General features: G+C 43.6%; 1 protein-coding gene across 3 annotated transcripts in view; it reads left to right on the forward strand.

Annotated features, from left to right (window-relative positions):
- The window catches only part of RNASEH1 (ribonuclease H1), a 58,164-nt gene that overhangs the window by 28,202 nt on the left and 3,096 nt on the right, over positions 1-26,866 (forward strand). For 2 of the 3 annotated variants that reach the window (XM_044291477.1, XM_044291476.1), the window contains exons 4-6: positions 21,519-21,683; positions 23,556-23,655; positions 26,371-26,425. In XM_044291477.1, coding sequence (XP_044147412.1) covers positions 21,519-21,683; positions 23,556-23,655; positions 26,371-26,425 — 320 coding nt within the window. The remainder of the gene's footprint in view (positions 1-21,518; positions 21,684-23,555; positions 23,656-26,370; positions 26,426-26,866) is intronic. The other variant, XM_044291478.1, reaches the window with a different exon arrangement.

Raw genomic sequence — 26,866 nt, forward strand, 5'->3', positions numbered from 1 at the left:
AGGACTTTAATAGCGTCCTGGGTGCCATAGTAACACTGAAAGCATTTTGAAGACGGATCCGTCTTCAAATGCTTTCAGTACACTTGCGTTTTTCCGGATCCGGCGTGTAATTCCGGCAAGTGGAGTACACGCCGGATCCGGACAACGCAAGTGTGAAAGAGGCCTTAGGTATCGACCAGCTCTATAAAAATCACATGACCTAAACCCTAAGGGGAACACTGTCAAAAAAATAAAATATAAACTACTAAAAAAAACATTTTATTTGTCACCTCACATCACTAGAAGTGCAAAAATAGTACCAATCTAACAGTCACCTCATCCCGCAAAAAATGAGCCCCTATCTAAGACAATCGCCCAAAAAATTAAAAAATTATGGCTCTGACTATGGAGGCACTAAAACATGATATTTTTTTGTTTCAAAAATGCTTTTATTGTGTTAAATGTAATTTTTTTTTTTTTTAAAGTAGACATATTAGGTATCGCCACGTCCGTAACAACCTGCTCTATAAAAATACCACATGACCTAACCCCTCAGATGAACACCATAAAAAAAAAAAACGGTGTCAAAAAAGCCATTTTCCATATTCCAAAAAGTGTAATAGCAAGCAATCAAAAAGTCATATGCACCCCAAAATAGTGACAAACAAACAAACAATCATCTCATCCCGCAAAAATGATACCCTACCTAAGACAGTCGCCCAAAAAATAAAAAAAAACTATGGCTCTCAGAATATGGAGACACTAAAACATTATTATTATTTTTTGTTTCAAAAATGCTGTCATTGTGTAAAACTTAAATGAATAAAAAAAGTATCCCCTCCAACTTTCCTGTCTTTGGAGGGATAGCCTGTAGTACATTTGTCTCTCCCCGTGGTTGCCCTTAGTTACCTGCGGTCTCCGATGTTGACACGCGGTACAGTGGTGCGCGATGGCTGGAGGCTCCTGAGCACTGACGGGCATGAAAAAGATCACTTGGCCCGGGGGGAGGAGCCCCTGCTCCGCTCTATAGTGAAGGAAGCTCTAATCCAGAATGAGGCCTGGAGCGCACGTATGCGTCCTGATGCATCACGTGAGGTCGGGGGAGGTGCAAATAAGAGCACAGAACCCGGAAGTGAGCTTCCGGTGGTTGATTCCACTGAATTAAGTGTTTGCAGCAGTGTTGCTGACCGAGCGGACCGTTTTGAATTAGGAGAGCGGTAATCCTCTGGCAGCCACTATAGAGGAAGACAAGGACACAGCTGAAGATCCAGTGTCCACTCCGGCCTTGGTACCTATTGGAGGGGTGAGAGGCCTATGGCCATGTATACGTATAATTTTTTTCATGGCATTATGTATATGTGTTTTCCAGGGAAAGCCTAAAAAAGCTTTGGCTAAAAGGTAAAATAAGGAATGTTCTATATGTAGATGTTCCCTGGCTTCTGATTATGAAAAAAGACTATGCCAGACCTGCATTAAAAAAACGGTGGCGGAGGAGTCGCCGTCATTTTATAAATGTCTTCAGTCGCTGGTCAAATCCGAAATTGACTTGTCCCTGGCTTCGAGAAAAGTCAGTACATCTAAGGAGCAGAGGCCTAGGAAAACACAGCCTTTGAGTAACGTTTCCTCAGATTCAGAAGAGGGGGAAGATTTCCTATTCGGACAACTCCTTTTACTTTTCTGGAAATGAAGGAAAGGAGATAGGAAGGCCCTTTTTTCCAATTGAGGATGTAGATCGTTTATTAAAAGCGGTTAAATCAACTATGGGAATAGAAGATTCTAAGGAACCAAAATCAGTCCAGGATATAATGTTCGGCGGCCTTGAAACAAAACATCTAAGATCTTTCCCAGTTCATAAAAATTTGTTGACATTGATTACAGGGGAATGGGAAAGACCTAACAAGAGGGTTTATATTTAAAAAAATATAAAGAGAAAATATCCTTTTTCTAAAGAGGTTGCAGCACCCTGGAATAAAGCACCTAAAATACAGTACAGACCAAAAGTTTGGACACACCTTCTCATTCAAAGAGTTTTCTTTATTTTCATGACTATGAAAATTGTAGATTCACACTGAAGGCATCAAAACTATGAATTAACACATGTGGAATTATATACATAACAAAAAAGTGTAAAACAACTGAAAATATGTCCTATTCTAGGTTCTTCAAAGTAGCCACCTTTTGCTTTGATTACTGCTTTGCACACTCTTGGCATTCTCTTGATGAGCTTCAAGAGGTAGTCACCTGAAATGGTTTTCACTTCACTGGTGTGCCCTGTCAGGTTTAATAAGTGGGATTTCTTGCCTTATAAATGGGGTTGGGACCATCAGTTGCGTTGTGGAGAAGTCAGGTGGATACACAGCTGATAGTCCTACTGAATAGACTGTTAGAATTTGTATTATGGCAAGAAAAAAGCAGCTAAGTAAAGAAAAACGAGTGGCCATCATTACTTTAAGAAATGAAGGTCAGTCAGTCCGAAAAATTGGGAAAACTTTGAAAGTGTCCCCAAGTGCAGTCACAAAAACCATCAGAGCGCTACAAAGAAACTGGCTCACATGCGGACCGCCCCAGGAAAGGAAGACCAAGAGTCACCTCTGCTGCGGAGGATAAGTTAATCCGAGTCACCAGCCTCAGAAATCGCAGGTTAACAGCAGCTCAGATTAGAGACCAGGTCAATGCCACACAGAGTTCTAGCAGCAGACACATCTCTAGAACAACTGTTAAGAGGAGACTGTGTGAATTCATGGTAGAATATCTGCTAGGAAACCACTGCTAAGGACAGGCAACAAGCAGAAGAGACTTGTTTGGGCTAAAGAACACAAGGAATGGACATTAGACCAGTGGAAATCTGTGCTTTGGTCTGATGAGTCCAAATTTGAGATCTTTGGTTCCAACCACCGTGTCTTTGTGCGACGCAGAAAAGGTGAACGGATGGACTCTACATGCCTGGTTCCCACCGTGAAGCATGGAGGAGGAGGTGTGATGGTGTGGGGGTGCTTTGCTGTTGACACTGTTGGGGATTTATTCAAAATTGAAGGCATACTGAACCAGCATGGCTACCACAGCATTTTGCAGCAGCATGCTATTCCATCCGGTTTGCGTTTAGTTGGACCATCATTTTTTTTTCAACAGGACAATGACCCCAAACACACCTCCAGGCTGTGTAAAGGCTATTTGGCCATAAGGGGAGTGATGGGGTGCTGCGCCAGATGACCTGGCCTCCACAGTCACCGGACCTGAACCCAATCAAGATGGTTTGGGGTGAGCTGGACCGCAGAGTGAAGGTAAAAGGGCCAACAAGTGCTAAGCATCTCTGGGAACTCCTTCAAGACTGTTGGAAGACCATTTCAGGTGACTACCTCTTGAAGCTCATCAAGAGAATGCCAAGAGCGTGCAAAGCAGTAACCCTGGGTTCACACCTGAGCGTTTTACAGCGCGTTCAAACGCGCTGTAAAACGCTTAAGACATGAAAACCAATGCTTCCCTATGGGAAGGGTTCACACCTGGGCGTTTTACAGCGCGTACGAACGCGCTGTAAAACGCCCGACGCTCAAACAAGTACTTGAGCTTCTTTGGGGCGTTTTGACGCGCGTTTGTGGCCATAGGACACTGCAGTCAATGACACAAACGTGCGTCAAACGCGCGTTTACTATTACAAAAAACTGTGCATAAAAACGCGCGACTAAAACGCGCGTTTGAGGAACGCTTAGGTGTGAACCCAGGGTAATCAAAGCAAAAGGTGGCTACTTTGAAGAACCTAGAATATGACATATTTTCAGTTGTTTCACACTTTTTTGTTATGTATATAATTCCACATGTGTTAATTCATAGTTTTGATGCCTTCAGTGTGAATCTACAATTTTCATCGTCATTAAAAAAAGAAAACTCTTTGAATAAAAAGGTGTGTCCAAACTTTTGGTCTGTTCTGTAGATGTAGCTATTTCCAAAATAGCTAAAAAGACATCCTTACCTTTTGAAGACATGGGATCATTAAAATATCGCTTAGATAAAAAAATGATGTTTTTTTTAAAGGGGGCCTGGGAATCGTCTACTTCTTACTTAAGACCTTCTATTGCCTATACCCGTACTGCTCGTTCCTTAATAATCTGGTTGTCGGAGCTAGAAGATCAATAAAAAAATAAATGTCCTAGGGAGGAAACTTTAGCATGACTTCCAACTATTAAAAAAGCAGCAGATTTTTTGGGTGGATGCCTTGGCAGATGCAATTAAGTTAGCGGCTCATTCCTCTGCTCTGACTAATTCTGCACGCAAGGCCTTATGGCTGGAAAAACTGGAGTGGGGATCTGCACTCAAAAAAGAGGCTTTGTGCGGTGCCCTGTGAAGGAGAATATCTTTTTGGTTCATCATTGGATGAGTTGTTAGAGAAAGCAGCGGACAAAAAGAAGGAATTTCCTGTACAAAATGTATTTTCCTCCAGGGGAAGATTTAGTCGGTCCTTTCGTTCCCAGAGAAGAGGGGGCGGGGGGGGGGAAGGTTTCTTCTTTAACAAATCCTTTAGAGACAAGAAAAAAACAAGTAAACAATGACGCCAGGTGCCATGTGGGAGGAAGATTAAAAAATGTCCTTCCTGCATGGAAGCTAATCTCCAGGAGTCCTTGGATTTTAGACACTTTAAGTCAGGGACTAAAACTGGAATTTCGCTCTCTACCTCAGCCGAGATTTGTAATAACAAAATCCACCTGGATAGAAAAGAAATCTATAGTGTCAAAGTTCTATCCCTAAAAGAGAAAAATGTATTGGTACCAGTACCAAATTGTCAGGAAAGAAAAGGTTTTTACTCTCCTCTTTTTCTAGTCAAAAAACCAGACGGGTCTTACAGAACCATTATGAATTTGAAAAAGCTAAATCGGTTCTTGCTGGTAAAAAGATTTAAAATGGAGACTATAAAATCAGTGATAAATCTTTTGTTTCCAGAGTGCTTCATGGCAGTGTTGGACTTAAAGGATGCTTATTTTCATGTCCCTATACATCTGGAGCATCAAAAGTATTTACAGGTAGCAGTGTAGATAAAAGGGGTCATCAACCACATGCAATTCTAGGGCCTTCTCTTCGGGTTATCAAAGGCTCCCAGGATTTTCACTAAAGTGGTGGCAGAAATATCTGCTCATATTCGAGAAAAAGACATACTCTTTGTCCCATATCTAGACCATTTTTTTATTGTAGCAGAGACCAAGAAGGCCTGCAGCAGAGCAGTGCAAGAGGTGATCCGGATCCTGAAGATGTTGGGTTGTATCCTGAACAAGGAAAAAATCTAAACCGAATCCGCTTCAGCTTCAACAATTCCTAGGTCTGATTCTAGATTCGAGAAGGCAGATGTGTTTTTTACCAGAAGAAAAAAATCTTAAACCTAAGAACAAAGATACAGACCTTGATCAAACGTCCAAAAATGTCATTAAGGAAAGGTATGTTGATTTTAGGAAGCCTAACTTCATGCATTCCTGTGGTCATGTGGGCCCAATTTCATTCAAGGGAACTTCAATGGGAGATATTGACAGCCTGGCAAAGGGGAAAACAGCCCTTAGAATTTAAAATAAAGATCTCAGCTCAGACGTTACACAACCTGGGATGGTGGTTGAATGTAAATAAATTGAGTCAGGGAACACCATGGATAATAATCGATTTACTATGCTTGACGACCGATGCAAGCCCTTGGGGCTGGGGCACCAATATTCAAAATTTATCCTTTCAGGGACCATGGAAGGCGATTCTGAAATCCGCCTCCTCAAATATGGCAGTGAAATTTGCAATTCTGGAGGTCCTTCCGTTAATTTCAGGCAGGAACTTGAGAATAATGTCAGACAACAGAACATGGTATCTTATATAAACAAACAGGATGGTACCAGATGTCGAAGTCTGATGTCAATGCTCAGCGACATTCTTCAGATAGCAGAACAAAACTGCAATTCTATCTCGGCAGCCTACATAAAAGGGATGGAGAAGGTACAGGCAGATTTTTTGAGCCGTCATTTAATTTCCCAGGGAGAATGAAGCCTAAATCCGAAAATATTCAGAAAGATAGCAGACAGTTGGCGTCTTTCGTGTGTAGACCTTTTTTGTTTCGATTCAGAACAGAAAGGTAAAAAAAAAATATCTCCCTGTCCCCAGAAGGATTCCCCTGTGGTCTAGATTCTTTTCTCCACAGGTGGAATCTTCCACTAGCTTATGCCTTCCCTCCTTCCCCTTGATTCCCAGGGTTAAGGAAGTTGTCAGTGACGGATCCATCGGTTCTCCCAGCAATCCACGACCTTCTTTCTCAGGGGCCGTGTTTTACCCTCAGGTAGACAGTCTCCATCTGACAGCCTGGAACTTGAAAGGCAGCTATTAGCTAAAAGAGGTTTTTGTGATGAATTAATAAATACTCTCTTGAAAAGTAGGAAGGAAGTCACTGTTTCCATCTATGCTACAGTCTGGATTTTTTGTTGTTGTCATTTGCAGGGTTACACTTTACAGACCTCCCATGTCTGGCTCCAGTTACTAAGATCTTGTAGTTTCTTTAGACAGGGTTACAGTTAGGGTTATCCCCCAACACCTTAGAAGTTCAGGCTTCAGCACTATCGGCTCTTTTTAATGAACAGATTGTAGCAAATGCATGGGTCATATGATTTTTTTTTTTAAAAACGGTCACTAAAACAGCTTTGAAATTGTCACCAAGAGTATCTCTTGGGACTTGAATCTTGTTCTGAGTACCCTTACTAAACCTCCTTTTGAACCTATTGTGCAAATTGAACCTATTGTGCACAATGAAGATGTTTTCTCTTAAATTGTGTATCTTAGTGACAATTACCTCAGCTCGTAGAATTAGTGAGCTTCAGGCGATCTCTATTAATGCACCTTACACTACCATTTTAGATGATAGGGTTGTTATCAGACCTGACCCCGCATTTGTTCCAAAAGTGTCCATTAAGTTTCATAGGTCTCAAGAGATTATCCTTCCATCTTTCTTTGTGAATCCAACCCCAGAGGAGGAAGAGGCTTTCCATTGTCTAGATGTTAGGAGATGTTTACTTCATTACTTATCTAAGACTAAAGATGGGAGGAAGTCCTCCTTGATGTTTATTATTCTTTCCCTGAAGAAAAATAAAGGGTCAGCAAGCATCTAAAAAAAAAAACCTTGGCAAGATGGAATACTTCTGCAGTATCCCTGGCCTATTCATCTTCTGGAAATGAACCTTCAAAAGGCCTTTACACTCATTCTACTAGGGCAATCTCTACCTCTTGGATGGAAAAAGCTGGTTTCTCTATCGAGGATATCTGTAAAGCAGCAGTCTGGTCTTCACCTTCTACCTTTTTCAATCACTATCGTCTGCAGTTGAATTCACCTTCTGGTTTATCTTTTGGTTCTAAGGTGCTTTCAGCTATTATCCCACCCTAGGAGTTTCTTGGTTATCACTCTCGTGGTGCTGTTGTGGGTGAGGGGAAAAATGAAAATTTACTCTTGTCGGTAATTGGGTTTTCCTGAACCCACGACAGCACCCATATTTCCCTTCCCTTTTCTTTGGTGATGGGGTGATTATTCACGGGTGTATATATATATATTATATATATATATATATATATATATATATATATATATATATATATATATATATATATATATATATATATATATATTTATTTATATTAATTATACTAACTGAAGTTGCAGTGGAGTCTCCGCCTTTTTGTACTTCAGGTTTCCTGTCTTTGGGGGCGGATCCTCTCTCTCGTGGCGCTGTCGTGGGTTCAGGAAAATCCAATTACCGGTAAGAGTAATTTCATTTTTGTCACCTTGCATCACAAAAAGTGTAATACCAAGCGATCAAAAAGTTATATGCACCCTAAAATAGTACCAATCAAACCGTCATAAAAGAACCCCCTACATAAGACAGTCGCCCAAAAAATAAAGAAACTATGGCTTTAAGAATATAGAGACAATAAAAAAAAAAATTTTTATGCTTTATTATGTAAAACTGAAACAACTAAAAAAAGTAGTCATATTTGGTATTGTCGCGTCCGTAACAACCTGCATTATAAAAATATCACATGATCTCACCTGTCAGATGAACATTGTAAATAACAAAAAATAAAAACTGTGCTAAAACAACTATTTTTTTGTTACCTTGCCTCACAAAAAGTGTAATGTAGAGCAACCAACAATCATATGTACCAACAAAACTGCCACCTTATCCCGTAGTTTCCAAAATGGGATCTTTTTTTGGAATTTCTATTCTAGGGGTGCATCACGGGGACATGGCATCTTAAAATTTTCCCAGTGAAATCTGCCTTCCAAAAATCATTCTGCGCTCTGCTGTGTGCCCATACAGCAGTTTACAACCACATATGGGGTGTTTCTGTAAACTACTGAATCAGGGCAATAAATATTGAGTTTTGTTTGGCTGTTAACCCTTGCTTTGTTACTGGAAAAAATTGATTAAAATGAAAAATCTGCCTAAAAACTGAAATTCTGAAATTTCATCTACATTTTCCTTTTAATTCTTGTGGAACACCTAAAAGGGTTAAGAAAGTTTTTGTAAAATCAGTTTTGAATACTTTGATGGGTGTAGTTTCTAAAATGGGGCCATTTATGGGTGGTTTCTATTATGTAAGCCTTACAAAGCGACTTCAGACCTGAACTGGTCCTTAAAGTGGGTTTTGGAAAAATTTTTAAATTTTAAGATTTACTTCTAAGCCTTCTAACGTCCCAAAAAAAGAAAATGTCATTTCCAAAATGATCCAAACATGAAGTAGACATATGGGAAATTCAAAGTGATAACTATTTTAGGAGGTATCACTATCTGTTTTAAAAGCAGAGAAATTAAAATTTTGAAAATTGCAAGTTTTTCAAAATTTTAGTTTTACTTTTTTATTTATATAAATAAAAATGTAATATTTTGACTCAAATTTACCACTGTCATGAGCTATATGTGACGAGAAAACAATCTTACAATGGCCTGGATAAGTAAAAGCGTTTTAAAGTTATTTCCACATAAAATTACACATGTCAGATTTGCTAAAAATGGCCCAGCCCTTAAGGGGTTAAGGCAGACTATTAGTAAAACTAGGCCATAAAGTATACCAAAGTAAAAAGCATTGCTCAAAGTAAGCCACCCAATAGTTATAATAATCTTTTATATAGCACCACCATATTCCACAGTCCTTTATGATTCATAGGGTTCATGTTTTGGAGATGTTCTTGAGGTGCAAACGACAAGAGTGTGCTGGTATCCAAGTGATTTGATATGTGGAACAAAGGAAAGATCTGAGTAAAACATGGCCCCAAGACAGTGGTCATGCTGCCCGGGAGTTGTGATAGTACCGCAAACTGAAACTGAAATATCAAGTTTAGGTTGGTTAGTAGATGGGGAAAGACAAGAAGTTCAGGTTTTGAGAGATTCAGTTTTAGATACAAAGAGGTCATGATGTTAGACGATCACTGGTGTTTTGGAGTAAAGCTGGGGTGATGTCAGGGGATGAAGTGTATAGTTGGGTGTCGTCAGCATAGAGAGAGTACCGAAAGTCTGTCTGATGGGAGAACAGTCGAAGACCTAGTACTGAACTCTGAGGAACTCCAACATCAAGAGAAAGAGGAGAAGTAGAGCCATCGAATGCTACACTAAAGGAGCGGCCAGAGAGATGGGGAGAGAGCAGTGTCCTTATTAAGGCCAATTGAGTGGAGCATGGTGAGTAGGAGTTTGTAGTCGACCGTATCAAATGCTGCAGAGAGATCCAGTAGAATCAATAGAGAATAGTCGCCATCCCTTCTTGCTGTCAGGAGGTCGTTAGACACTTTAGTAAGGGCACTTTCTGTAGGGAGGAGAGGGTGAAAGGCAGATTATAAGGGGTCAAGATGAGAATTTTCAGAAAGATATTTTAAGTGAGAGTAGACGAGACGCTCAAGGAGTTTAGAGATGAACAGGAGGTTAGGCACAGGTCGGGTCAAGAGATGTGTGTGTTTTTGTTTTTTTAATTAGTAGGGTTAGAACAGCATGGTTTGCAAGAGAACGGAAATATACCAGAAGAGAGAGGGGTTAAATATTGTAATGAGGTGAGTGATGATAGTTGTGGAGAGGGACTGGAGAAGGTGTGAGGGAATAAGATCACTGCTGCAGGTATATTAGTTGGTACAGAGTCAGAGAAAAGTCTAGATAGCCTGAGATTATGCCATCTATAAGATTAGTAAATCTGGGCCTATGCATTTATTAACTGAAATGCACTGCTGTGCCTGTAATAAAGATGCTTATGAAAGTCCTCTGGAAAAGTATTGTCTCAGGCAGATCCTCCCAAAATCAGACCTAATGTTAAAGGGAGTATCACAGTTCAGACTATAACCCGTCTATAGGTATTGATTTTATATAAAGTGGCAAATTCTAGTACTCTAATTCACAGGCTACCACCCTTAAAACTTAGCTTTTAATGTTATCTAAAACATACACAAAAGACCCTCCAACATAGAACAAAATGATAAACAAACACAAAAAAATGGAGCGATAGCGCTAGATTAGTACTTGATGTTAGGATTAGTACATGGCAGGGGTAGGGCCTAATATTAAGCTATGGGCTCTCTCCCTATAGCTGACCCTGTCGCTATTTATGCCCTGCCTATAAACGGAATAGCCGCCCCGATAGGGGCAATCCCGTACCCTCCTGGGTACCCTCGGATGACCCTGATACGGGATGTCCCTGATAGCTAATGTAGGCTATCCTATTAATAAACCATCATTGTGATACCTAGCGACTATAATTGCAAAAAACAGATATACCATGAAAAAAATATATATTAAAACAGAGATTCAAAGATTGATTATCGCATAACCTATCTATCTCCTAATTGTAATCCATAGATGCTCATTGTCAATTGTCAAATAGCACAAAATCCCATCCTCTAATTTAACAGAGTGTTTGGCGTCAACCAAAATTGGTGAAATCAATATCCCTTTAATTCAAGAACATTAGGATGCCATCTAAATTGATGACCTCCTCGTCCCAACGCGTTTCACCCTTATTGTCTTTGCGTTCATCAGGGGACAAGTTACACACAGAATTATAGGGGTATAAATAGTGCCTTAATATTTAGATGTTATTTAAATTGGTAGTATATGACATTGATAGAAAATTGTCTACTTGCGTATCACGGACAAAATCACCCCTGTATCCCACAAAGTCGCCCCTGCTCAGTCAAAATGGAGACTGTGTTTTATGAGAGCAGAGTTACCCGTAGAGCGGTCTTTTCATATGCATGCGGCGTCCGATAACCTCCCGGCGTCTGCAGCAGTACAGAGCGTCGGTAGGCTACGTCTGGTGCTTTGAAATAGCCGCCGGCTGATTACATCACTAGGTCACATGATCGGGACCTGATCATGTGACTAGTCACATGATCGCAGATATTCAAAAGGTCCTTAGCCCTTGTATTCAGTATGATAAATGCATCTAGTGCTTCTAAATGGCCAGTTTAAGCTATAGTTAGATAAGAATCTAATAAGGAAGATGATGATACATAAGATTATTTGTTCTTCAAGTGACATTCTATTATTTAATTGTGTTAGTTATATCTACCAATATATTGCGATAGTATATCATGTGTCATAGAATTTAATTTTTTTTTATATCGTTTTAATCATTAAAGATGACAAATCTATTTTAAGAGTCTACATAGGGTGTTCCCCAGTTTACTATGGAGAGCAATTGTCAGTTAAATACTCCATATATGTGTCAGAAGATATAGGAACCCCTAAATATGATGATGGATCTGAACTAAAAAGCATGCAGTCAATCCCATCGTTTATCCCCTGCGGGGCCATGGTTTTGCGGGTAAAAATCCACCTGGATTCTTTTTGTTTCAAGATTTTATCCAGATTACCCCCTTGTATTGAGGGTTTGATGGTTTCAATTACTGAGAAATGTATTGATTTAGTATTTCCCTCATGATACAGTAGAACATATCTAGCTAGAGGTTTGTTTCGTCTGTTTCGTATATCCCCTATATGCTCTAAAATCCGTTTTTTTTAAAAGGCCTATAAGTCTTTCCTATGTATTTTAAATTGCACTCACATTTGTGCCAAATAGACCACTCCTGCCGTGTTACAATTGGCGAAGCTCCGTGCTGAATATATTTTATTTCCTGAGGTGTCCATAAAAGTGTTCCCTATATGAATAAAAGGGCATGTCTTGCACTTTCCACATCTGAACGTGCCCAGGCTCCTATTCTGGAGCCATGTGTTCTTATGCTGAGGTTCAAGATGGCTGTGGACCAATGTGTCCCCAATGCTTCGACCCCCCCCCCCCACTGCATACACTTGCTGTGCTGTCCACGGCAGTGTTCATATGTGGTCATATGGTGGAAACCTAGATTCGCCCAACCATCCATTCAGCATTGCATGCACCTGTCCTTCATGATACTGCGCGTACTCTGTTTAATTCAGCTCCACTTTCTCCTGTCCTATCTTGAGTCATCCCTTGTACTGTGCAGCCGCTGGAGAAAGCCTCCTGCGCAGGGCTAGTCCACTCCTGCTCATATGTCGTCTTCATTTGTCTGAGTGCGCAGACTCCAGGTGATGCATTCGGTGCATACGCTGTCTAAGCTCCCTCCTGCATCCAGCGAACTAAAAACACAGAATGATGGAGAGTGTGCTGAATGCAGTAGGGAAGCGTATACAGCGCATGCGCCAAACGCTTCATCGGGAGTGTGTGAACTCAGACATGTATGAAGAAGTAATGCAGGAGTAGACTGGGGATGCGCAGGACACTTCCTACAGCATCCGCGCAGTACAAGGGATGATGCAAGATGGGACAGGAGAAAGTGGAGGTGGGTGACACTGAGTATTCGAAGGGTGCACCCAGAGAGTCTACAAAGTACAATAAAGGATGGGAGTGCGCAATGCCAAATGGACGGGTGGGTGAATTTTGGCATCCACTATAAGACTTCATATGAATGGTGCTGCGAACAGCACAGCCACAGGGAATGCGACAAAAAAACAATTGGCAAACAGGAATCAGGAAAAAGGTAAATCATACAATGGAAACATTACATAACGTACAGTAAGGGCACATACAATCATAGAAAATCCCTTTAAGGGCAGAGAACAACCGCTCTACACTAATGTAGCTACATCGCTGACCATTCCAGACATAAACGGTTGGCGTCTACCACAGCTTGTGATGACTTGTTGGTAGGGATGAGCGAACTCTAACTGTATAGTTCGGGTTCGTACCGAATTTTGGGGTGTCCGTGACACGGACCCGAACCCGGACATTTTCGTAAAAGTTCGGGTTCGGTGTTCGTCGCTTTCTTCGCGCTTTTGTGACGCTTTCTTGGCGCTTTTTGAAAGGCTGCAAAGCAGCCAATCAACAAGCGTCATACTACTTGCCCCAAGAGGCCATCACAGCCATGCCTACTATTGGCATGGCTGTGATTGGCCAGAGCACCATGTGACCCAGCCTCTATTTAAGCTGGAGTCACATAGCGCCGCCCGTCACTCTGCTCTGATTAGCGTAGGGAGAGGTTGCGGCTGCGACAGTAGGGCGAGATTAGGCAGATTAACTCCTCCAAAGGACTTGATTAACTGATCGATCTGCAGCTGTGGATCATTGAGCTGCTGATCCTCAATTGCTCACTGTTTTTAGGCTGCCCAGACCGTTTGTCAGTCACATTTTTCTGGGGTGATCGGCGGCCATTTTGTGTCTTGTGGTGCGCCAGCACAAGCTGCGACCAAGTGCATTTAACCCTCAATGGTGTGGTTGTTTTTTGGCTAAAGCCTACATCAGGGTGAAGCTGTCACACCAAGTGCATTTAACCAGCAATAGTCTGTTTATTTTTTGGCCATATACTACATCAGGGGCAAGCTGCGCCTGTCACCAAGTGCATTTAACCCTCAATGGTGCGTTTGTTTTTGGCTAAAGCCTACATCAGGGTGAAGCTGTCACACCAAGTGCATTTAACCAGCAATAGTCTGTTTATTTTTTGGCCATATACTACATCAGGGGCAAGCTGCGCCCGTCACCAAGTGCATTTAACCCTCAGTAGTGTGGTTGGTCAAGCTATCACACCAAGTGCATTTAACCAGCAATAGTCTGTTCATTTTTTGGCCATATACTAAATCAGGGGCAAGCTGCGCCCGTCACCAAGTGCATTTAACCAGCAATAGTCTGTTCATTTTTTGGCCATATACTACATCAGGGGCAAGCTGCGCCCGTCACCAAGTGCATTTAACCCTCAGTAGTGTGGTTGGTCAAGCTGTGACACCAAGTGCATTTAACCAGCAATAGTCTGTTCATTTTTTGGCCATATACTACATCAGGGGCAAGCTGCGCCCATCACCAAGTGCATTTAACCAGCAATAGTGTGGTTATTTTTTGGCCATATCCCAGTCTAATTCTGTCACTAAATCCATACCGGTCACCCAGCGCCTAAATACTAGGCCTCAAATTTATATCCCGCTAAATCTCTCGTTACCGCTGTCCTGTTGTGGCTGGGAAAGTTATTTAGTGTCCGTCAAAGCACATTTTTTGTTCTGGGTTGAAATACAATTCCCAATTTAGCAATTTAAAAATTTAGTGGTTTCTGCTGTATCAGAGCTATTTGAAATCTATCCCTAAAAGGGTATATAATATTCAAGGTGCACATAGGGTCATTCAGAATAACTTCACACACCCGCTACTGTGCATTTCCAAGTCTAATTCTGTCACTAAACCCATACCTGTCACCCAGCGCCTAAATACTAGGCCTCAAATTCATATCCAGCTAAATCTGTCGTTAGTGCTGTAGCTGGGCGAGTTATTTAGTGTCCGTTCAAGCACATTTCTTGTTCTGGGTTGAAATACAATTCCCAATTTAGCAATTTCATAATTTAGTGGTTTCTGCTATATCAGAGCTATTTGAAATCTATCCCTAAAAGGGTAGATCATATTGAAGGTGCACATAGGGACATTCAGAATAACTTCACACACCCGCTACTGTGCATTTCCAAGTCTAATTCTGTCACTAAACCCATACCTGTCACCCAGCGCCTAAATACTAGGCCTCAAATTTATATCCAGCTAAATCTGTCCTTAGTGCTGTAGCTGGGCGAGTTATTTAGTGTCCGTTCAAGCACATTTCTTGTTCTGGGTTGAAATACAATTCCCAATTTAGCAATTTCATAATTTAGTGGTTTCTGCTATATCAGAGCTATTTGAAATCTATCCCTAAAAGGGTAGATCATATTGAAGGTGCACATAGGGACATTCAGATTAACTTCACACACCCGCTACTGTGCATTTCCAAGTCTAATTCTGTCACTAAACCCATACCTGTCACCCAGCGCCTAAATACTAGGCCTCAAATTTATATCCAGCTAAATCTGTCCTTAGTGCTGTAGCTGGGCGAGTTATTTAGTGTCCGTTCAAGCACATTTCTTGTTCTGGGTTGAAATACAATTCCCAATTTAGCAATTTCATAATTTAGTGGTTTCTGCTATATCAGAGCTATTTGAAATCTATCCCTAAAAGGGTATATAATATTCAAGGTGCACATTGGGTCATTCAGAATAACTTCACACACACCCGCTACTGTGTATTTCCAAGTCTAATTCTGTCACTAAACCCATACCTGTCACCCAGCGCCTAAATACTAGGCCTCAAATTTATATCCTGCTAAATCTCTCGTTAACGCTGTCCTGTTGTGGCTGGGAAAGTTATTTAGTGTCCGTCAAAGCACATTTTTTGTTCTGGGTTGAAATACAATTCCCAATTTAGCAATTTCATAATTTAGTGGTTTCTGCTATATCAGAGCTATTTGAAATCTATCCCTAAAAGGGTATATAATATTCAAGGTGCACATTGGGTCATTCAGAATAACTTCACACACACCCGCTACTGTGTATTTCCAAGTCTAATTCTGTCACTAAACCCATACCTGTCACCCAGCGCCTAAATACTAGGCCTCAAATTTATATCCTGCTAAATCTCTCGTTAACGCTGTCCTGTTGTGGCTGGGAAAGTTATTTAGTGTCCGTCAAAGCACATTTTTTGTTCTGGGTTGAAATACAATTCCCAATTTAGCAATTTCATAATTTAGTGGTTTCTGCTATATCAGAGCTATTTGAAATCTATCCCTAAAAGGGTATATAATATTCAAGGTGCACATTGGGTCATTCAGAATAACTTCACACACACCCGCTACTGTGTATTTCTAAGTCTAATTCTGTCACTAAACCCATACCTGTCACCCAGCGCCTAAATACTAGGCCTCAAATTTATATCCTGCTAAATCTCTCGTTAACGCTGTCCTGTTGTGGCTGGGAAAGTTATTTAGTGTCCGTCAAAGCACATTTTTTGTTCTGGGTTGAAATACAATTCCCAATTTAGCAATTTCATAATTTAGTGGTTTCTGCTATATCAGAGCTATTTGAAATCTATCCCTAAAAGGGTATATAATATTCAAGGTGCACATTGGGTCATTCAGAATAACTTCACACACACCCGCTACTGTGTATTTCTAAGTCTAATTCTGTCACTAAACCCATACCTGTCACCCAGCGCCTAAATACTAGGCCTCAAATTTATATCCTGCTAAATCTCTCGTTAACGCTGTCCTGTTGTGGCTGGGAAAGTTATTTAGTGTCCGTCAAAGCACATTTTTTGTTCTGGGTTGAAATACAATTCCCAATTTAGCAATTTCATAATTTAGTGGTTTCTGCTATATCAGAGCTATTTGAAATCTATCCCTAAAAGGGTATATAATATTCAAGGTGCACATTGGGTCATTCAGAATAACTTCACACACACACGCTTCTGTGCATTTCCAAGTCTAATTCTGTCACTAAATCCATACCGGTCACCCAGCGCCTAAATACTAGGCCTCAAATTTATATCCCGCTGAATTTGAATACAATACATTGGGCCAAATAATATATTTGTTGTTGTGGTGAACCATAACAATGAGAAAAACATCTAGTAAGGGACGCGGACGTGGACATGGTCGTGGTGGTGTTAGTGGACCCTCTGGTGCTGGGAGAGGACGTGGCCGTTCTGCCACATCCACACGTCCTAGTGTACCAACTACCTCAGGTCCCAGTAGCCGCCAGAATTTACAGCGATATATGGTGGGGCCCAATGCCGTTCTAAGGATGGTAAGGCCTGAGCAGGTACAGGCATTAGTCAATTGGGTGGCCGACAGTGGATCCAGCACGTTCACATTATCTCCCACCCAGTCTTCTGCAGAAAGCGCACAGATGGCGCCTGAAAACCAACCCCATCAGTCTGTCACATCACCCCCATGCATACCAGGGAAACTGTCTCAGCCTCAAGTTATGCAGCAGTCTCTTATGCTGTTTGAAGACTCCGCTGGCAGGGTTTCCCAAGGGCATCCACCTAGCCCTTCCCCAGCGGTGAAAGACATAGAATGCACTGACGCACAACCACTTATGTTTCCTGATGATGAGGACATGGGAATACCACCTCAGCATGTCTCTGATGATGACGAAACACAGGTGCCAACTGCTGCGTCTTTCTGCAGTGTGCAGACTGAACAGGAGGTCAGGGATCAAGACTGGGTGGAAGACGATGCAGGGGACGATGAGGTCCTAGACCCCACATGGAATGAAGGTCGTGCCACTGACTTTCACAGTTCGGAGGAAGAGGCAGTGGTGAGACCGAGCCAACAGCGTAGCAAAAGAGGGAGCAGTGGGCAAAAGCAGAACACCCGCCGCCAAGAGACTCCGCCTGCTACTGACCGCCGCCATCTGGGACCGAGCACCCCAAAGGCAGCTTCAAGGAGTTCCCTGGCATGGCACTTCTTCAAACAATGTGCTGACGACAAGACCCGAGTGGTTTGCACGCTGTGCCATCAGAGCCTGAAGCGAGGCATTAACGTTCTGAACCTGAGCACAACCTGCATGACCAGGCACCTGCATGCAAAGCATGAACTGCAGTGGAGTAAACACCTTAAAACCAAGGAAGTCACTCAGGCTCCCCCTGCTACCTCTTCTGCTGCTGCCGCCTCGGCCTATTCTGCTGCTGCCGCCTCGGCCTCTTCCTCCGCCTCTGGAGGAACGTTGGCACCTGCCGCCCAGCAAACAGGGGATGTACCACCAACACCACCACCACCACCTCCGTCACCAAGCGTCTCAACCATGTCACACGCCAGCGTTCAGCTCTCCATCTCACAAACATTTGATAGAAAGCGTAAATTCCCACCTAGCCACCCTCGATCCCTGGCCCTGAATGCCAGCATTTCTAAACTACTGGCCTATGAAATGCTGTCATTTAGGCTGGTGGACACAGACAGCTTCAAACAGCTCATGTCGCTTGCTGTCCCACAGTATGTTGTTCCCAGCCGGCACTACTTCTCCAAGAGAGCCGTGCCTTCCCTGCACAACCAAGTATCCCATAAAATCAAGTGTGCACTGCGCAACGCCATCTGTAGCAAGGTCCACCTAACCACAGATACGTGGACCAGTAAGCACGGCCAGGGACGCTATATCTCCCTAACTGCACACTGGGTAAATGTAGTGGCAGCTGGGCCCCAGGCGGAGAGCTGTTTGGCGCACGTCCTTCCGCCGCCAAGGATCGCAGGGCAACATTCTTTGCCTCCTGTTGCCACCTCCTCCTTCTCGGCTTCCTCCTCCTCTTCTTCCACCTGCTCATCCAGTCAGCCACACACCTTCACCACCAACTTCAGCACAGCCCGGGGTAAACGTCAGCAGGCCATTCTGAAACTCATATGTTTGGGGGACAGGCCCCACACCGCACAGGAGTTGTGGCGGGGTATTGAACAACAGACCGACGAGTGGTTGCTGCCGGTGAGCCTCAAGCCCGGCCTGGTGGTGTGTGATAATGGGCGAAATCTCGTTGCAGCTCTGGGACTAGCCAATTTGACGCACATCCCTTGCTTGGCGCATGTGCTGAATTTGGTGGTGCAGAAGTTCATTCACAACTACCCCGACATGTCAGAGCTGCTGCATAAAGTGCGGGCCGTCTGTTCGCGCTTCCGGCGTTCACATCCTGCTGCTGCTCGCCTGTCTGCGCTACAGCGTAACTTCGGCCTTCCCGCTCACCGCCTCATATGCGACGTGCCCACCAGGTGGAACTCCACCTTGCACATGCTGGACAGACTGTGCGAGCAGCAGCAGGCCATAGTGGAGTTTCAGCTGCAGCACGCACGGGTCAGTCGCACTACAGAACAGCACCACTTCACCACCAATGACTGGGCCTCCATGCGAGACCTGTGTGCCCTGTTGCGCTGTTTCGAGTACTCCACCAACATGGCCAGTGGCGATGACACCGTTATCAGCGTTACAATACCACTTCTATGTCTCCTTGAGAAAACACTTAGGGCGATGATGGAAGAGGAGGTGGCCCAGGAGGAGGAGGAGGAGGAGGAAGAGGGGTCATTTTTAGCACTTTCAGGCCAGTCTCTTCGAAGTGACTCAGAGGGAGGTTTTTGGCAACAGCAGAGGCCAGGTACAAATGTGGCCAGCCAGGGCCCACTACTGGAGGACGAGGAGGACGAGGATGAGGAGGAGGTGGAGGAGGATGAGGATGAAGCATGGTCACAGCGGGGTGGCACCCAACGCAGCTCGGGTCCATCACTGGTGCGTGGCTGGGGGGAAAGGCAGGACGATGACGATACGCCTCCCACAGAGGACAGCTTGTCCTTACCCCTGGGCAGCCTGGCACACATGAGCGACTACATGCTGCAGTGCCTGCGCAACGACAGCAGAGTTGCCCACATTTTAACCTGTGCGGACTACTGGGTTGCCACCCTGCTGGATCCACGCTACAAAGACAATGTGCCCACCTTACTTCCTGCACTGGAGCGTGATAGGAAGATGCGCGAGTACAAGCGCACGTTGGTAGACGCGCTACTGAGAGCATTCCCAAATGTCACAGGGGAACAAGTGGAAGCCCAAGGCCAAGGCAGAGGAGGAGCAAGAGGTCGCCAAGGCAGCTGTGTCACGGCCAGCTCCTCTGAGGGCAGGGTTAGCATGGCAGAGATGTGGAAAACTTTTGTCAACACGCCACAGCTAACTGCACCACCACCTGATACGCAACGTGTTAGCAGGAGGCAACATTTTACTAACATGGTGGAACAGTACGTGTGCACACCCCTCCACGTACTGACTGATGGTTCGGCCCCATTCAACTTCTGGGTCTCTAAATTGTCCACGTGGCCAGAGCTAGCCTTTTATGCCTTGGAGGTGCTGGCCTGCCCGGCAGCCAGCGTTTTGTCTGAACGTGTATTCAGCACGGCAGGGGGCGTCATTACAGACAAACGCAGCCGCCTGTCTACAGCCAATGTGGACAAGCTGACGTTCATAAAAATGAACCAGGCATGGATCCCACAGGACCTGTCCGTTCCTTGTCCAGATTAGACATTAACTACCTCCCCATAACCATATATTATTGGACTCCAGGGCACTTCCTCATTCAATCCTATTTTTATTTTCATTTTACCATTATATTGCGAGGCTACCCAAAGTTGAATGAACCTCTCCTCTGCCTGTGTGCTAGGCCTAAATATATGCCAATGGACTGTTGCAGTGGTGGCTGACATGAAGCCTGATTCTCTGCTATGACATGCAGACTAATTCTCTGCTGACATGAAGCCAGATTGTCTGTTACGGGACCTCTCTCCTCTGCCTGGGTGCTGGGCCTAAATTTATGACAATGGACTGTTGCAGTGGTGGCTGACGTGAAGCCTGATTCTCTGCTATGACATGCAGACTGATTCTCTGCTGACATGAAGCCAGATTGTCTGTTACGGGACCTCTCTGCTCTGCCTGTGTGCTAGGCCTAAATATATGCCAATGGACTGTTGCAGTGGTGGCTGACGTGAAGCCTCATTCTCTGCTATGACATGCAGACTAATTCTCTGCTGACATGAAGACAGATTCTCTGTTACGGGACCTCCCTCCTCTGCCTGGGTGCTGGGCCTAAATATATGCCAATGGACTGTTGCAGTGGTGGCTGACGTGAAGCCTCATTCTCTGCTATGACATGCAGACTGATTCTCTGCTGACATGAAGACAGATTCTCTGTTACGGGACCTCTCTCCTCTGCCTGGGTGCCGGGGCCTAAATATCTGAGAATGGACTGTTCCAGTGGTGGGTGACGGGAAGCCAGATTCTCTGCTATGGAACCTCTCTCCAATTGATTTTGGTTAATTTTTATTTATTTAATTTTTATTTTAATTCATTTCCTTATCCACATTTGTTTGCAGGGGATTTACCTACATGTTGCTGCCTTTTGCAGCCCTCTAGCTCTTTCCTGGGCTGTTTTACAGCCTTTTTAGTGCCGAAAAGTTCGGGTCCCCATTGACTTCAATGGGGTTCGGGTTCGGGACGAAGTTCGGATCGGGTTCGGATCCCGAACCCGAACATTTCCGGGATGTTCGGCCGAACTTCTCGAACCCGAACATCCAGGTGTTCGCTCAACTCTACTTGTTGGGTAAGAACTTGAGGTGGTTGAAAATAAATGCTTTCTTCAAATGTGTTGAATTCAAGTGTAAGATTTGTAATAAGTTGGTCACTGTAGGACCCCTCATGTAGTAATGTATGGCTTTACAGGTAGTTCAAAAGGCACGAGCACTCCTTCAGATGTGAAGCCTTCATATCGTGCCAAAAGACCACTTCCAAGCTCCATGTCTACAGAGCAGACGGCTCCTAAAAGAACCAAGCTCATCGACATCAGCTCCCTGCCACCTTTACCTGGACAATCCTTCGCCAATATGGGTACATTATACTGTTTTCTTCTCCCCCGATGAAATAAGTATGCCAATAAGTTGTATGGTTTCCACACACTTTTCGGGTGATTTATCAAACGGGTGTAAAGTAGAACCTGCTTAGTTGCCCATAGTAACCAATCGGCTTCCACTTTTCAGGAATTCAGGTGGAATCTGGTTGCTATGGGCAATACAATACGCAATACACTGGCTCGGCCGCGTGCACACCATATCACGGAAGATACAGAGCGCTTACATGGCATTTTCTTCTGTGATTCCACACCACAAAAAAATTGAACATTTTTATTTTATTATTATTTTGTAGTGTGGACGGGTTACTGACCTATTGCTTTTTTATTATTATTTTTATTATTATTTTATTATGATAATAAAAAAATAATATATATATATATATATATATATATATATAGATTATTATAATTTTTTTGCGTGGCGCAGACGGATCGCAGACCCTAAAATGATGCCTAAGGGTACATTCGCATCTGTGGCATGCCTTATCCAGCACAAATGCATGGAACGTTTTTTGTCTGGCTGCCCTGTCAGATCTGCTGTCGCACATGTGAACGTACCCTTACAATAATGATTTAATTTTTTTTGTTTTGTTTTGTTTTTAACGTGTTTTAATACATGTGTTTTTTTTAGTTTTTGTTTTTTAACTAAAGTCTAATATCATTTTTTCTGTAGATTTCTATTAAAAAAGCAATTTGGGGAAAAAATGTAAAACACAACCCAAATAGATATGTTTTGTATTTTAATAGTATGGCCTTTTGGAACAAGACTGTGTTAATGATTTTTAATATGGGGAAAGGGCGGTGATTTCAATTTTTTTTGTAAAAAAATAAGTTTTTACTTTCTCACTTTAAGGCTCCATTAACACATCCGCAACGTGTTTTGCAGAGCCGCGGATCCGCAAAAAACTGACAGCGGCAATGTGCGTTCCGCATTTTGCGGACTGCACATTGCCGGCACTATAGAATATGCCTATTTTTGTCCGCAATTGCGGACAAGAATAGGACATGTTCTATTTTTTTCAGAAACTGAATTGCGGACCCGGAAGTGCGGGTCCGCAATTCCGCGTCCGGGTAGCACATCGTGCTGCCCCATAGGAATGAATAGGTCCGCAATTCCGTTCCGCAAAATGTGGAACGAAATTGCGGATGTGTAAATGGACCCTAAGTCCCCCTTGGATCGCTTATCCCATAAACTGCAATGAATTACTATTGCAGTCTATGAGAGATTAATTATGTTCCTATTGAGCCGTGACACAGGCAGTGCTCCTAAGGTAAATTGCTGTGGTTGATCTCGGAGTATTTAGAAGGCCCAAAGCTGCCATAGCAACTGAATGGCTACCTTGATCTCTGTGCAGCAGAACCATTAGGGTCCCTGGGGAAAGACCTCTCAGGTGCCATGGTCTCAATTGACCCAGGCATCTGAGGGGTTAAATGTCTGTAATTGGTGTTATCGCTGATTACACATTGCTTCTAGGGGGAAAAAAAAATTAATCCACCCAAAGGCCCGATTTATATAACTGCTTGGTCTGGGAAACGCAGCCCTTATGACGGCCGTATGTCTTGGACTGACCGGGACTCTCCTGAACGGACTGCATCATAGCGATTTTATTTCAGTTCCTATCTGATTGCGGATCCATTAAACTGTACTCACATTATGGTGATGAGGTGAGTACAGTAGAATAGACTTGTGATCCGATAGGAACGACTGCATCATAAAATACTATGAGGCAGTCAGTTTGGGTCAGGGGAACCCTGGTCGGGCCGTGTTTCTGAGACCGTGCACAGTGGTGTGAATCGGCCCTTACAGTGCTATTGAGTGTATAATCATCATAATGTTTTTTCTTTTAAAGGAGACTCCACAATTGTGTACACCGATGGTTGTTGCTCCAGGAATGGCCGAAAAGAAGCACGAGCTGGGATTGGGGTGTACTGGGGTCCAAACCATCCATTGTAAGTGGAAGTTATAATTTCCTAGATAGTAGATTTTAAGCATGCAACGCCATGTGTGAACTTGATCTTATGGTGGCGTTATGTGGGAGCTGTGGCTGGCACTGAATCTGATCTAAAATTCCAGCAGCAAAAGACTGTGTGAACAGGCCCTTAGGCTGGGGCTACACACCAATCTTGGTTACGAAACCTGCCGCGCAACCAAGGATCGCTGTGTAGATGTGCAGCCATAGAAATCACGACTTGCAACCCGCTGACTGCAACCCAGGATTCCTTGATTCTGGGGTCAGTGGCGGCAGCTTGCGAGTCATGCTGTGACTCCATTCATTTCTTTAGCTGCACTGTTACACAGTGATCCTTGGTTGTGCTGTGATCGTCATGGAGCCCCTGCCTAATTGTGGAAATTATTTAATGCAAAACCAGTAGCAACTAATTTGGATGTTCATCTGGTTCTCGTGTGCAAGATAAGCAGATGCAGCAAAGTGCCAATATCTCTAATACATACATACTGGAAATTGTCCCAACTGGTCGAACCCTGTTCTTATGCCCTGTGAGGGTGGTGTATGGGTGTCAGACATGGCTCCCACACTATGGACTCAGTGTGGTGATGTACAATAGAGAATTGTGTGTCTGCCTACAGCTTTCCTCCTCAGAAACCTCTGGGCACCTGGTCATTTCAGCCGTTGTGACTTCTGTAGTGGAGATCTGCTGATTTGTGCAAATGATTTTCATGTCGGGGTGCTCTCCAAGTATAGAACAGACAGACAGAACCTGGACTGAACACCGACCCATTAAAGTCAATGGGTCAATTCACATTTGAGGGTTTTTTGTTGTTGTTTATCCACGGACCATCAGCCCATTCAGAGAAGATGGCAGAATGCACTGTCCAGCTCCTATTTTCCGGCAAGACCCACTCATTCACGTGGGCAGGTCTGTGAGAAAAACGCACCGCGTACGTTGTTTATCAGTGTTGGGTCAGCGTAAAAAAAACTGTCCATAGTCGCTTACCTCATGTACATCTTCTCCATTTTTATTTAGTTTTTTGTTAAAGGGGTTATCCGGATAGGTAATAAATATCAGATCGGTGGGGGTAGTTGCAGCTTAGCTTCATTGAAGTAAATGGGGTTGAGTTGCAATACCAAGCACAGCCTCTATACAATGTACTGTGCTTGGTAAACTGCGGGACCCAGCTGTGCGCATCAGAGCTCCAGTGAGCGTGGAGACTCCCTGTAACAGCTGATTGGCGGGGGTGCCAGGACTTTGACCCCCACCAATGTGATGATGATGATGATGACCTATCCTGATGATGAGTCATCATTATCAATACCTAGATAACCTCTTTAATTAGGACTCACTTTTGCCATGTAGACAAATCCCTCTGGTTTGTTTCCATCCTGTACGTAGCATTTCCTGTTTCTGCAACCAGTCAAATCCATGATGCACTTCTCCTTTCTCTGCCACCATCCTTAACACCCAGCTAGTTTATAGCTCCTCCCACCAGCTAGTTATATAGACACTCCCCTATCACTGCCCCTAATGCCCAGCTAGTTTATAGCTCCTCCCACCAGCTAGTTACATAGACACTCCCCTATTACTGCCCCTAACACCCAGCTAGTTTATAGCTCCTCCCACCAGCTAGTTATATAGACACTCCCCTATTACTGCCCCTAATGCCCAGCTAGTTTATAGCTCCTCCCACCAGCTAGTTATATAGACACTCCCCTATTACTGCCCCTAATGCCCAGCTAGTTTATAGCTCCTCCCACCAGCTAGTTATATAGACACTCCCCTATTACTGCCCCTAACGCCCAGCTAGTTTATAGCTCCTCCCACCAGCTAGTTATATAGACACTCCCCTATTACTGCCCCTAATGCCCAGCTAGTTTATAGCTCCTCCCACCAGCTAGTTACATAGACACTCCCCTATCACTGCCCCTAATGCCCAGCTAGTTTATAGCTCCTCCCACCAGCTCGTTACTGCCCCCATTGCTGCTTTGACACATCCATGACATAAAAAAGAAAGCTGAATGGACAACAGCCCAGAATGGGAGATAGGAGCAAAAAAAGTAAGAGAAATTACAAACGCCTTCATAAATTATATATAAAAGGATCTTGATACAAACCGGAAAACCCCTTTTAAAGGAGTTGTCTTGCTTCAGCAAGTGGCATTTATGATAAAGTTAATACAAGGCACTTACTAATGTATTGGGATTGTCCATATTGCTTCCTTTGCTGGCTGGATTCATTTTTCCAAAGCATTATACACTGCCCGTTTCCATGGTTACGACCATCATGCAATTGCACACTATAGGAAAAAGCAACAACCTTTTGTGGTGGCCAGGATTGTAGGAGTGTGCATAAGCCAGTGCTTTTTCCTATAATGTGCAAGCATGACCACCACTGATGGATTGCAGGGTGGTCGTAACCATGGAAACGAGCAGTGTCTAATGTAACATAGTTTATAAGGCTAAAAAAAGACATCTGTCCATCCAGTTCAGCCTGTTATCCTGCAAGTTGTGATGGAAAAATAAATCAAGCCAGCAAAGGAGGCAATATGGACAATCACAGTACATTGGTAAGTGCCTTGTATTAACTTTCTCTACATGATAAATGCAGTTTACCGAAGTGAGACAACTCCTTTAAGGAGCTGCACCCACCTGGACAAGTCAATTTGTGTGCAATATCATAATCACATTATTATGTTTGCCCCCTAAACAGGAATGTGGCGGAGAGGCTTGAAGGAAGACAGACGAACCAGCGTGCTGAAATACAGGTAGCTTACTTTAAACTGTAATTCTCCAAAGAAGCCTTCATCTGCACTATGTTTTAGTTTTTTTCCTCTAAATTCTGTGCTGATCAATTTCTTAATAGGTCTTGATAATGGGTGGAATTTTGTCTTTCTGAGACTCCAAATCCCCTGCATAAGAGCCGTATGCCCTCTGAGACATACGGTCCGTGAGCGGGCCATGTGTTCCGGAGCGGCAAACATTGAGCGCACAGCATCATAGGTTACTATGATGAGGTGCGCATCGGGCCGCCCGCTGGACTATTGTCCTGCACTCATATGAGTGCAGGACAATAGTAACCTATGATGCTGTGCGCACGATGTTTGCCGCTCAGGACCACATGGCCCACTCCTGGACCGTATCTCAGAGGGCATACAGTTGTGTGCAAGAAGCCTAAATGTGAGGTTAAATGATAAACAACTGCAAAC

Source organism: Bufo gargarizans, chromosome 4 (genome assembly GCF_014858855.1).
Source record: "Bufo gargarizans isolate SCDJY-AF-19 chromosome 4, ASM1485885v1, whole genome shotgun sequence".
NCBI lineage: Eukaryota > Metazoa > Chordata > Amphibia > Anura > Bufonidae > Bufo > Bufo gargarizans.